This window comes from Triturus cristatus, chromosome 7, assembly GCF_964204655.1.
Source record: "Triturus cristatus chromosome 7, aTriCri1.1, whole genome shotgun sequence".
In the NCBI taxonomy this organism is placed as follows: Eukaryota; Metazoa; Chordata; class Amphibia; order Caudata; family Salamandridae; genus Triturus; species Triturus cristatus.
This window is the reverse complement of record NC_140590.1, coordinates 321,551,452-321,565,124: the sequence shown is the minus strand read 5'-3', so window position 1 is coordinate 321,565,124 and position 13,673 is coordinate 321,551,452. Positions and strand designations below refer to the sequence as shown.

Below are 13,673 nucleotides of genomic sequence, written 5' to 3'. Positions count from 1 at the left end.
ATGAGTGTCAGTGAGTGCTGTCGCAGTTTGCGTGCCACCAGCGGTATCAACGGCGCTGGGGGAAAAGCGTACGCAAATCTGCCGGACCAGTTCATCCATATCGCATTGCCCTGCGACTGTGGATGTGGGAACCTGGCGGCAAAGCTTTGGCATTTTGCGTTTTCCCTTGTGGCGAATAGGTCTATCTCTGGATGACCCCACTGCTGGAAGTACGGTTGGAGTACTGATGGGTGTAACTCCCACTCGTGCATTTGGTGGCTGTGTCTGCTGAGCAGATCCGCCATCTGGTTGTCTTTGCCGGGGAGGTGTTCCGCCATGAGGAATATGTTCCTCTGAATGGCCCACCTCCACATGCTCTGAGCCAGATGAGACAACTGTGGAGAGTGTTCCTCCCTGCTTCTGTATGTAGTACATGGCAGTCATGTTGTCCGTCCGGATCAACACGACCTTGTTGCACAGGTGTACTTTGAATGCTTTCATTGCCAGGAAGATTGCCATCAGTTCCAGAAGGTTGATGTGCATCTTCTTTTGTTGTGTAGTCCATAGTTCCTGCACTGTGTAATTGAGTACATGAGCTCCCCATCCCTGGAGAGACGCGCCCGCTGTCAGTATTATTTGTGGGACAGGCTCTTGAAACGGTCGGCCCTTGCAAAGGTTTTGTGGATTCCACCAATGCAGAGAGTTGTATGCCCGACCGGTCACCAACACTAGGTCTTTCAACTGTCCTTGAGCCTGATTCCACTGACGTGCTAAGCACTCCTGAAGCGGGCGCATATGTAGTCTCGCGTGTGGGACTATGAAGATGCAGGAGGCCATCATGCCTATCAACTGCATGAACACTCGCGCCGGGAGGGAGTGTTGAGATTTGAATTTTGAGATCAGCAGTTGCATGCTGTTGATTCTCACCAAAGTTGGCTGAGCTGTGGCAGCCAGAGTGTCGATTGTCGCGCCTAAGTACTGTTGTACGTGCGCAGGTTGGAGACTTGATTTTGGGTAATTTAGTGAGAATCCCAGATCGTGAAGAAGGTGAATGGTGTGGGACATGTGGGTGGCACATTGTTGTGCTGATTTTGCGTGAACTAGCCAGTCGTCCAAATAAGGGAAGACGTGAATATTTTGTCTTCGCAGATGCGCGGCCACTGTTGCCAGGCACTTGGTAAAGACCCTGGGTGCTGTTGTTACTCCGAAGGGGAGAACTTTGAACTGATAGTGATTCCCTTGAATGGTGAATCTGAGGTATTTCCTGTGTGAAGGGTGTATTGGTATGTGGAAGTATGCATCCTTCAGGTCTAGTGTAGCTAGGAAATCCCCCTGAGTGAGTAGCGGGAGAACCTGTTGGTGGGTGAGCATATGGAAATGCTCCGACAGTATATATAGGTTTAGGGGTCGCAGGTCTAGGAAAGGTCGGAGCGAGCCGTCCTTTTTTGGGATCAAGAAGTACAGAGAGTACACTCCTGTGCCCTGCTGGGCGGTGGGCACCACTTCGATTGCCCCCTTTGCGAGCATAGCAAGCACTTCTTGCTGGAGTAAATCTAAGTGTTCGGCTGACATAGGACGGTGCTTTGGTGGTATATTGGGTGGAGTGGAAGTTAGTTCCAGACAGTACCCATGTTGAATGATGTCCTTGACCCACCTGTCCGTGGTGATGTTCTTCCATGCGGGCAGGAACAGCTGGAGTCGTCCCCCGACGGGTGTTAAGTGGTCGGGGGGTAGGGAGAGGGCGTCACTGTTTGTTTTTTGGGGAGGACCTGGTGTTGCCATATCCACGTCCCCTGCCCTTGGTGCTGGATCCACGATATCCACCCCTGTTGTTTTTGTCGTAGGTGGTTTGTGTGCCACCTTTGGCATACTGTTGTTGTGACCCCTGGCCCCTTGACGTTCCCCTATTTCCAGTGCGACGAAAGGAGCCACTACGAAATTGTTGGGTTTGTAGCGCCCCCATAGATTTGGCAGTGTCTGTCTTTTTTTATTTTCTCTAGGGTAGTGTCAACGTCTGGGCCAAACAAAAATTCAGTGTTAACCGGTAAGTTGAGGATATTGTTTTGGATCTCGGGTTTGAAGCCTGAGATGCGTAACCAGGCATGGCGTCGTAACATGACACTAGTGTTTATTGCCCTGGCCGCTGTGTCAGCTGCGTCGAGGGCACATTTTATGGACGCATTAGTGAGGAGTTGTCCTTCCCTAATTAGGAGCTCCGCTGACTCTTTATACTCCTCTGGTAGGTGTAGGAGCAGTGACTCTAGCGTGTCGTAATGTGACCTGTCATAACGTGCCAGGAGTGCTTGTGTATTGGCAATGCGCAGAATATTGGCTGCTTGCGCTGCCACACGTTTGCCAGATGTTTCAAGGACCTTTGACTCTTTGTCTGGGGGAGGAGCATCACCAGTTGTCTGTGAGTGGGCTCTTTTGCGAGCGTTGGCAACCACCATAGAGTCTAATGGCAACTGACCCCTAATGTATTTAGGGTCACCAGGTGCAGGCTTATATTTCTTCTCAATCCTGGGGTTTAATACTCGGGCTCTTGTGGTGTCCTTGAAAATGTCTTTGGCAGGCTTTAGAACCCCTTTAAGCATGGGCAGAGTCTTGACAGTTCTTTCCGAAGATGCGAAAGTGTCAAGCAGGAAGTCCTCCTCGATGGCGTCAGAGTGCAGTTCCACCCCATGATGAGCAGCAGCCCGTTCGATAAGGGCATTTTAATGCGGCCGTGTCCTCTGTAGGAGAAGTTTTAATATTGTAGAGTTGCGCATCCTGAGCATGTGGGGTGACACTTGGGTCTGTGGGGTCATCCCATGCCTGATCAGGATCCTGTGTGTCATCGGGATCTGTGTCCCCGGGGTAGATGGTGTCGTCCCCACCATATTCCTGCATTGGGTCCGATTCAGAAGGGGTAGGAGAAAAGGACTGCGGAGCTAGTTGGAGGGGATGGAAGTGTTCTTGTAGCACTGGTTCCTGCTCTGCTGGTAGCTTGCGTTTCAGAGGAATTTTATATGGCACCTCTTCCCTGACTGGCGCGATCTTGCGCTTGTGGAGCATGAGCCTGCCAGTGTCGGCGTCGATAAACTGCGGCCCTGAAGGGTCGTGTTCTGTTAGGCCAGAGGTGGTGGACTGTGTGTGGAGGACACGTGTCCGAATTTGAAAGAGTTTCGGTGCCGATGTCGGTGGCAGCCCAAAGGTAACGTTGGTGGGCTCCGAGTGCACTGTACCGGGTGAGGTAGTGTGGGGACCCGAGGTAGAGTGGAGGGCTACCTGGTCCCGGATACGTTGGAGAGAGGCAGAGACCTGCTGCACAGCAAACTGAGATGGTGGTTTGGTGGGCATTTTGGTAGTAGGTGTGGAGGCCGACCCCGACTTTTTTGTCGGAAGGAGGTCACCGGTTTGAAGGGATGCATCGATAGTCGATGTAGTCGAGGACTTCTTCGGCATCGGTGCTTTAGGCGTCGACGTAGCCGAGGCGGCCATTTTGACTGCGGAGGCGACGGGCTTCGGTGTCGGCGCCGAAGGTGTCCGTGCCTTGTGGTGCACGAGGGCGCGCTTCTTTTGTGCGTCGACCGCGTCTGCTGCAGTGAGCTCGGCGCCGAAGTCCTTCTGTACGCGTTCGGAGCCGACTTTTTTCGGCGCCGGGGCAGTGGACTGTTTCGACGCCTTTGATCCGACCACCACCAGTTTCGCTTTCGATTTTGAAGGGACTGGAGCGATGGATGTTTTTGGGTTTAACAACCCGGTCGTCTTGGGTAATATTGGCTCTTGCATAGTGTTCGGTGCCGGGCCGGAAGGCGGGGCCGATGAACCATGGATTAGGTCTCGGGTAAGGCCCGAAGGCGATCCCTCGACCGGAGCCTGACGACTAATTTCGGCCTCCGTTTCAACGGATTGGCCTAACTCCTCGGGAGAGCTGTCTTCTTCAGCCCCATAGGCTTCGTCGATGTCCCCTACCTCGTCGACAGCTTCTTCACGTCGAAAGAGTTCTTCGTCATCGTCGTCCGATTGGGAACCATGCTCCAAAGCGGGGCTAGATAGTATTTCTTCCACGCTCTCGGTGTCTTCGTCCTCGGTGCCGAATATGTTGGTGGGTGCGGGCGCAGCCTGTTGCGCCTCGAGCCTCGCCGCCCGTCGGTTCCGTAGAGTTTTCTTGGATCGGAACCGCGCGCAGGCCATGCATTTTGATTCGTCGTGATCCGGCGAGAGACATTTGTTACAGAACGGGTGGACGTCGATGTGAGGGTACTTGGCGTGGCACAACGGACACCTCTTGAACGGAGTTCTCGATTCCATCGTCGATGGAGCATCGAAGTTTGGACCAATTCGATTCGAAATGTTGAAAAGGGTGTGGAGCACTAGGACTAGTAGTCGACACCGAACGGTAACTGTACCGACGAAAACTATAGGCCTTTTGGCCTAAAACTAAGTATTCCGAAGTTGAGCTAAGATAGTTGCATCCGAACCCAATGGCGGAAAAAAACAATCTGGGGATGGAGAGGATGCCCATGCGCACTGTGGTCCAGGGGAGGAGTCACCCATCTCAGGATACTTCAAAGACTCTTCCAGGACAACAATGTGCAATCATCCGGACCCAACACTAGGCGGCGATCTATGCACAGATATGAATTCAGCAGCCCACATGCCTCGAACCTTCAGGTACAAATATAAGAAGATAAGCATTTAGGGAATGCAGTTTCAAATTGCCCAAAGTAAAGACCTACGTGGCGATTAGGACAAATATCTTCAACTCCCTATTGGGAAACGTAGCCAAATAGGGCTTCAAATCCTGCAACAGACATCATGCGAGTCCCTGGCCATCATGTTTCGGACTTGCTCTGCCTGTAGTCTTCAGGGCGATATCACAGCTACACTGCAATGCTTTTCTTAATTTTGAAGAAAGACTTTTAGCAATGACTGAAACCAATAGGAGCAGAACACTGGATCTGTGCTGAAGGGCATGGATAAAAATGACCGGACATAAGCACACAGGAGTGACTGAAACCAATAGGAGCAGAACACTGGATCTGTGCTGAAGGGCATGGATAAAAATGAACCGACATAAGCACACAGGAGTGATGCCCATATGTGGCTCATTGCTTTCTAATTTGGGGTGGAACTGAGAAGTCGATCGCGCCATCGACTAGCCCGCTGGAACGGTTTGATGTTTTCCAAGATCCAGTCTGGTGCCTGGAAACCACCAGATCAGAAACCAAAGTTTACAACTAGTTGGGAATGAAGGAGCATGATAAATTAATTGCACAATATAAAAGAATACACAGACCCTAAACGGCTAAGCCAACCTCTTCAAGAGCAACAAACTGCATCCTGATTTCCATCAACACCTTTGCAACATTTCAGTCTCTTAACCAGAGCTCAAAGCTAGAGTGGAAGGGGTAGGATTCAGTTTCAAGCAGGGGGATATCTTACCTTCGCCGATCCCGTAGGTCTGTGCTGGACGTTAGGCTGTTGGAGGTGGTGGTAGTGGTGGTGCACGTGGAGGAAGAGGTTGTGCTGGAAATAGTGGTGGTCGTGGAGGAGAAGAAAGTGCTGGAGGTGGGGACTGTGTACATTAGGTTGCTCGGAACCGGTTCAAACCTCATCTGCAGCCCACCTTCACCGCGCCTGGTAGAGTGACAAGTGAGCCAAGCGTGTTAGCAAGAGATCCGCAAAGGAAGCTTAATCTGTAGGAGCCCTTTTTCTGTAGATGACTGATCCTTTGTTGGCACAAGCAAGCTACTAGATATGAAAAGGGCGAAGGGAAGCACGTATGTAGTCGAAAAATCGCCAACATTTGATGTAATAAACATTTTAAAAGCCCTAACTAAGCAATTTGTCAATTCATTAGCTATTAATAAATACCACATCACACTTGTTTAAAGCAAATCTAAAATTTACCTCATGACCGGGCAAACTCTTCTGAGGCCAGGAAAAGTCAACTCATTAGCACCAAATCCAAACTTTCCATTTTAACCCAATTCAGTGCTTGTCCCATGTTAATCAAAGAAAAACATGGTTCACTATGTAGTGGTGAGTGTAAAGACTGTGACCAGTTAAAAAAAGGTCTATGCACAGTCAACTACTCCCAGTCATACAACCAGTGACATATTTACGAATAGTACATGCATACTTACTCTCTCCTGACATCTCTGGTAGAGTCAATTTCTGGGACAGTGAAGATTCTCCTGTTTGGAGTTGGTTGAACCCTGGCCAGACGTGGCTCCTTGCTCTGCAAAAGACAACATTTGTGAGCAATAAGCATGACTGCAACTGAAAGCGTACACTCTCAGGCATAGAGAGGAGGCGACGTGAATAAAAGGCGAATACTTCATACAGTACAAGGAGAATAGAGTTAATGACCAAAGGTAAGGGAGAATAAAAAACCTAAAGCAGATAGTTTGTAAAGAGATATAACCTAGCAGCTATAGCTTTCGGCATTGGAAATTGGGGACACAGGCTGGAGACTGCCTGTTGCTCCCTCATTACCCTGGACGCTACGCTGCTTTGCGGGGGCAGGCTTCAGACTCCAACATCCACGGGACTGCGAGAACCACAGAGCATTGCGCTCCCTCAACTGTGCTCACCTGATTCCTCTTCCCGTTTGGTTCTTCCTACACACGCAGCGCATCGCGGCCCCCGCTGCGCGGGAGCCGCTCGCCGGCCTCTACTCTATAAAATCTTGGCTGGTGCATTCGGCGTGTGTGATTGCCTGTTGCTCCCTCATTACCCTGGACGCTACGCTGCTTTGCGGGGGCAGGCTTCAGACTCCAACATCCACGGGACTGCGAGGACCAGGGAGCATTGCGCGCCCTCAACTGTGCTCACCTGATTCCTCTTCCCGGTCACGCCCCTGCTCTCGCCCCGAGCTTATAACAGTTTATGTCCTAGCGCGCTAGCGGTACGCGCGGGACGACGCTCGGGGCGAAGACCGGGCAAAGAGCGGGCCGTTTGTGGCCGTTGGAGGACGGGAGAGGGCCATCCCCCCTGGACCCCCGGGAACTTTGGTGGATTGCAAGGATTACCATCTGAGTTCACCTGCAGAGATGTCAACAAGAGAAACAAGGAGCAAAAGTGCTATTGCACTTGCGCCTACACCAAAGGGAACATTGGATAATTACTTCGTGAAAGCTGGGTCCCTGCTGATCGAGGATATTGCGCTCCTTGAGAGGCGAATATCCCAAGAACTGGACTGGGTGCGGAGATCGTCCTTGGGTGCCTTGGCTCAGGCAAAATCACCTATGGTAAGCTCGGAGCTTACTGCGCTGGACACAGGGGCGGTTGGCACAATTAGTCCTTCTGGAATGTCAGACTTATCAAATTGTATTTCCCAGTTAAGTAGGAAGGACCCCAGTGATCTTGCAGATATTAGCATGTTAACTCTCCCACCTGCTCAACCCCACCTCATACTTAATACAAATCCTACGCCAGACCCTGACAATGCCAACTTCGCTCCCTCAAATACGAATAAGCGAAAGGGGTCTAGAGAAGGAGCCATCTCGAAAAATAGAGGAGGGACCAAGCAGAAGGGTGTGCGAAAGCTAAATATCCCAAAACCCTCCCTGAATCCACTGCCAAAAAGCTCCGGCTTAAACATTAGGGAAAAAACGCAAACTGATAGATCTGAGGACACGTGCTTTAATCAGCTTGGTGAGATAAGCAACCAAGCTGAACCAAATCTGCTTGATTCCATTGAGGAGGATGTCACCCTTGCAGATATTGGTGGCCTCATAAGAAACCTTTTAAGCCCATTGGAAGAAAGGCTAATTAAAATAGAAGCTAGGCTAGTGGTTATAGAAAAATCAACAGTCCAACTAGCTGATAGTCTGAAAATAATTAATAATGGTGGGATAAAGGTTCCTGACAGGGAAACAAAAAGGGGACTCTCTCAGCCTATAAATCGGACCAAAGGTGCTACACACATAGTGCACCAGTCAACAACTATTCCATCTGCAAGTATTAACACTCATCTGAAGGCAAATGCTCCGACAAATCATGCAGATAAGTCTAATCATCCCTCTTCTCCTCCAAACAGGGTTAATGAAGCTGGGCAAAGTGACTGTGTTCCTATCAATGTATCTAACAACGGGGAACTAAAGACGGGGGGCGAGAGCAAGAGACCAAATCCTGGACCAATACACCTTCCACCAGAAGCAGCCCCATATACTGTTGTTTTGGCAGGGGTACCAGAATTTAATCCTGCCCTAAAAGAATCCACTGTTTCCCTCAAAAACAAGGTAATAAATTGGCTATGTATACATAGACCGCTCCCAGAAGGTATACTAAGCCCAAATCTCATGGTACGAAGGGTCCCATGGCTGGGCAGTTCAACTAAATCCATAAACGGTGACTGTGTTATAGTCAGTTTTAAAGATCAAAAGGACCATCCTGCATATATGTGGATGGGTCCCAGAGGAAGAAGTGACTACTATCCAATCTTTACCCCTCTCCATTTTTTACCCCCCTCTAGCATATGATAGAGAGGATGAGATCTGGGAGGCTCGGATACAAAGACCGGTCGGGTGGGGAGATTCCAGAAGAAGGGGAGTTTCTTACCACCATAGAAGCAAATACCAAGGGTACCCCGAAATTAATGTGCAATACACACATTCGGAGAGATCGGGTGGAGGGTTGTTAAGAGGATGGAGAGAATTACCCAACTCTCGAAGACAGGAGTTAGCTCACTACACCCCCAATATGATCGACGAGGGATGGGAAATCTGTCATAGGAAAGGTGGCAACTGGGGCGTAGCTGAGCAAAATTACCACCCCCGGAGACCTATTCAGCAATGTCAGCAATTTTACTTTCCAACCCAGAACAGATATAGCCAACTAGACATGGTAGATTGACTGCCCACACACACAAGCGGGAAGTCTAACCCTGCAGTATGGGAGGTTGCGGATGAAACTAGTCAAGAAACAGAGTCGCTCAATATCCCAGAACACCATGGGGCCTTGAGCAATTCCATTGGCGAGCTAGGTCAAAATGAGGGGGAAGAAATAAGCATCCCCGTAACATTCCTAGAGACCATGACAAATGACAAAGGGAATGCTTACATTCATACGACCACTTTGAATGATAGGCCCCCCCCACTAAAAATATTGTCATGGAATGTTGCCGGTTTGCGAAATAAGTCTGACCATCAGGAATGGATTGAATACATCGACTCCAAAGACCTATGCTTGTTTCAGGAAACTTGGGAAAGAGAGGAACATGCGAGGCAGGGATTCGCAGTATTCTCCATTCCTGCGAAATGGGGTGGAAGGGGGCGCCCATCGGGTGGACTTGAAACCTGCGTTGCAGCTCACCTGGGATGCAAGGCCACGCGTTTTCCTGTGGCATCAACAGATATACTTGTGGTACTACTGGAATGGTCTCATTGCTGTAGACTAGCGGTGGTAAATGTATATTCGAGGCCAGTTACTATCTCTCAGGAGTCCCCCACCATCGATGAACTAGCGGATCTTTTGACCGAACTCCCAAAGGGGCTCCCTTTTGTAGTAGGCGGGGACTTGAATTCACATTATGAGCCCCTGCCAGGTCTCCTAGATCCTGGGGACGCTGAATCAACTAAGACAAACCCCGATTTAGTCCTTGAAAGTAATAGGAGAAGAATCAAGTGGGAAAAAATTGCAGCAAGTAGAGCAAAGCTCCCCCAGTTTTACAATAACCTTACCCCATTTTGGAGAACATGGCATTTTTAAGTGTTGAACCCAGTACAGGGGATACTAACAAACAAATTTGGCAGAACCACGAAGAAGTCGTAAAGACTTTGTCCTCAGACCTATTTAATAATGGTCCTAGGAGGGGGAGTGGAAGGAATCAGTGCACTTGGTACAATGCGCTGTGCCGTAGAGCAAGGAGAGATCTCTTGTCGAGCATTAAGAATCGCAAAAGCAGGCAGGAGATTCAAGCCAGGAGACGTGAATACAAGAAGATGATTGCCAATGCTAAGATCGAATGGGAGCAGAACAAATGGGAAGAACTTGTCAGCTCCCTAGCTTCTATGGATTCTCGGAAGTTCTGGCGAATCGTGAACTCAGGTTCAGGTGAACTTGCCCCGGCAATAGAGCCAAATATTTCTTCCAAGTCCTGGCAAGAGCATTTTCAGTCTCTGTACACAGAGGAGCCAGGCCATGCGTGTTGTACCATTATTCCGCATGTCCATAATTATGTGGAACGGGACCCATTTACTCTCAGGGAGATCCGGGATGCCATAACAGGCTTGTCATCTGGAAAAGCGCCTGGCTTGGATGGCCTCCCAGGCGATCTTTACAAACAGGAGCCAGATATATGGGCCCCTTATTTCCTGGTGCTATTTAATGCGATTCTGAAGGGCATGGAGGTGCCCTGTGCTTGGCTGGGCGCAGAGGTGGTTCCGATCTTTAAGAAGGGCTCGCCCCTGCTCCCATCCAACTACAGGCCCATCAGCCTGATAGATGTGTCGCAAAAACTTTTTGGAAGGCTCATTTTAGATCGTTTACAGAATTGGATAGAGGAGACCGCCATTATGAGCCCTTATCAGGCCGGGTTCAGGAAGGGGGTATCCACTATGGATCAAATTTTGCCTCAATCTTATTTATTGGAGGACAGCACTTGTGGAGGGAGGCAGCTTGTACACGGTATTCGTGGACTTGCGGGCCGCCTTCGACCTGGTGCCTAGATCAAGGCTTTGGAGTGTCTTGGGCGACCTAGGAGTCCCGCCAGACATCCTGGCTATTCTGATCAAATTACATCAGGACAACTTTGCGCAGGTCAGGTGCGGAAGGATGGGGGGCCTAACTGAAAGATTCCCTGTTGACAGGGGGGTGAGGCAGGGATGTGTGCTTGCACCCACCCTGTTCTGCCTCTTTGTCAACGGGGTAATCGCCCATCTCTCCAGGCTAGAAGATATTGATGCTCCCAAATTGAATGGCAGCAGGGTTCCTGCCATATTGTTTGCAGATGACACCCTGCTGCTGTCCAAATCCCCCATGGGAATCCAACGGATAGTGGACGGGTTCCTGAAATGTTGTACTGAGAGGGGCCTAGAAATCAATGCCTCCAAGACAAAATTCATGATTTTGAACCCTACCCCCTCAACACGTCCCAACCCTTTGTTAGGCATGGTGCGATTGGAGAGGGTTTCCACATTTGAATATCTGGGGGTAACCTTAAACGAGAAAATGACATGGGGGACACATACGATTAAGGCAAACTTGAAACTTTCACAGAAGGTCGGGGGGATTCTACGAATGATGGGCAAATCTATATATCGCCCACTGGGCCCCATGATACAGATTTATAAATCCCAAGCCCGGGGTTCAGTTGTATATGGGGCGGAACTCTGGGGCCATGTTTTTGTAAAAAATCTACCAACTACAGAGAACAAATTCCTCAGGCAGCTAGTGGCTCTTCCCTCTAACACCCCACTGTTTCCCCTGAGACTCGATTTAGGTCTAAGGCCAATTGCCGAGGAGCTAGGTTTAAAGCCCCTAGCTTTCTGGCGACGAATATGGAGCAGCCAGGATCTCAGTGACTATAGAAACGAGCTTCAGGAGTTCTTGGCACTACCAAATATTAGCAACATCCCCTGGCTAAAACATATAAGGACCTTATGTGAAAGTTTAGGTCTTCCGGAACTATGGACCGATCCTGCTAATTCAAGTAGGAGGACCTCTCGAAAGGCACTCACACAACTTTATTACCAGTCAAAGCTGACTGCTGATTTAGGTCACATACGGGCGGGATCATTGACCCACACATTTATCCAACTGAAAGATTCCTATCAATTGGAAACCGTATTAGACGGTATGGGTCCTGTGTTGGCAAGAAAACTCTACCTACAGTGGAGGTACGGTTCTTTACCTCTGAGGGCCTTCACTAGTTTATGGTCCCACACCTCAACAACAGAGCAGTGTCCAGCCTGCACACAACCCCAGGAGAATGACTTACATGCGGTCCTTTTCTGTAAAGCCTATGAAAGAGCTAGGAGGTATTGGCTCCTACCTATCCTCAAAAATATGGGCTTCAGGAAATATCTCCCTGCATTTAGAATCCTCAAAACCGATTTGTCACCTCCAATTGTTTTTGCTGTGGCAAAGTATTTAATGGCCATGTGGCGCGTTCGATCTCGCATTCTAAAAGAGGGGGGGATTGCTTAAAGTTAGAAGATACTGTTTATCTTTTTTAAAACTCTCAATGTTCGATTTATGAATTTTTTTAAACTATTTGTAAATGAAATTGTCTAATGTATTGAAAAATTTTAAATTTTAATACTTGCTATGTATTTATATCTTTGATGATCTAAATGATCGAGAATAAAGATTCTTGAACTGAATTGATATAACCTAGCAGCTATAGCTTTCGGCATTGGAAATTGGGGACACAGGCTGGAATCCAGAACTGAGGGCAGGGTGGAATCCCGGGCAAATAACTTAGTCTCCTTGTGCCTAAAAATGTAAAATGTAATGTGTGAATTTTATGTGTGTAATCAAATCTTGGTGCAGAATGTTTTTAGATTATCTACTACGTAATGTTCAATTTGTTAACTCTGAGGTAGGTTAATATAATAAGCCCAATGATGGAAGGTTGGTGCGTAAGGGTTTGTCTTCATGGTTACAAAACTTATGTTCACCATTCCATATAAAACTCACACAATGCGTATTAGGGTAGTCACTTATCCAAGTTATTCCTTTGGCGGTAACCATGTGACAGTTTGCCTTTAGCTCATTGTCTAGTTATCAACTTGGAACAAGCATTCCTGGTAGGCTCTAGCCCTTTCCCTGTATTGTTGAACTAGCTAGAAACCCTACACTGAGCCCTTGCATTAAAGTTACGTTTAGCGCAAACACCTGAGCAGAGGGCAAGATTTGGAATACAACACTTTATTTAAATATGATGGCACCACACAATCATATTTGAGCAACATACGAAATGTTTCCAAAGTATGAAAGATTGGTAGGAATTAAAAGAATCTTAAAATCTTAAAGTAGAAGACAAATGATCAAAATGAAGAAGATGCACAACTCTACTTGAAAGTCTCCTCTGATTCAAACAGCTTGTACATCATCCAGGCTTAGACGCCTAGCACCTAACTGAAGCTCAACTTAACCAAGACAGGATTACTGTTATATTACCAAGAACAACAAAATACAGTCCAAACCTAGCTTAATGAATGTTGATGGCTTTGAACCTCAACCTTTACTCGATGCCAAGTCATCTTGGTTTCACCCTGGACACCAACCTCACTCAAGGAACCGACTGGCCCAAAAAGAATTAAAAAAAATCAAAGACTGCCAGGTACAAGCTATCTTATCTAATGAAAGTCAAACAATTTCTGCGCCTCAGTATCAAGATCATGCTTATAGGTTATTTATCTCCAATTAACTTCTCCAACTCTAGTTTCGCCACGTTTGTTTTTTTAACATGTTGTTTACAAATTTTGCTAGTGTCTCTCCAATTAAACTGAAAGCAATATACATTCTGCTTTTATTTCTAATTGTATTCCTAGTTTGTCAATGTATTTTTAAGATGCCAGTACAGAGCTCAAGACCGTTTCAGAAGCCTTTACTTAAAAAAATAAAATAAATTTAAAGAAAAATGCAATGCGCCCTCGCATTCCTTCCTAACAGATACTATTTCATTTATTTGCCCTCCGAAGGTAAAAAAGAAAAACAATCAATACTACTCTAATAACAAGTATATTTTGTTAGCTACT

General features: G+C 47.9%; 1 protein-coding gene across 3 annotated transcripts in view; it reads right to left on the bottom strand.

Moving 5' to 3' along the window:
- The window catches only part of PPP1R12C (protein phosphatase 1 regulatory subunit 12C), a 1,231,266-nt gene that overhangs the window by 679,398 nt on the left and 538,195 nt on the right, over positions 1-13,673 (bottom strand). For 2 of the 3 annotated variants that reach the window (XM_085616407.1, XM_085616409.1), the window contains exons 11-12: positions 6,111-6,205; positions 5,407-5,601 (exon numbers count right to left, since the gene is read on the bottom strand). In XM_085616407.1, coding sequence (XP_085472533.1) covers positions 5,407-5,601; positions 6,111-6,205 — 290 coding nt within the window. The remainder of the gene's footprint in view (positions 1-5,406; positions 5,602-6,110; positions 6,206-13,673) is intronic. The other variant, XM_085616408.1, reaches the window with a different exon arrangement.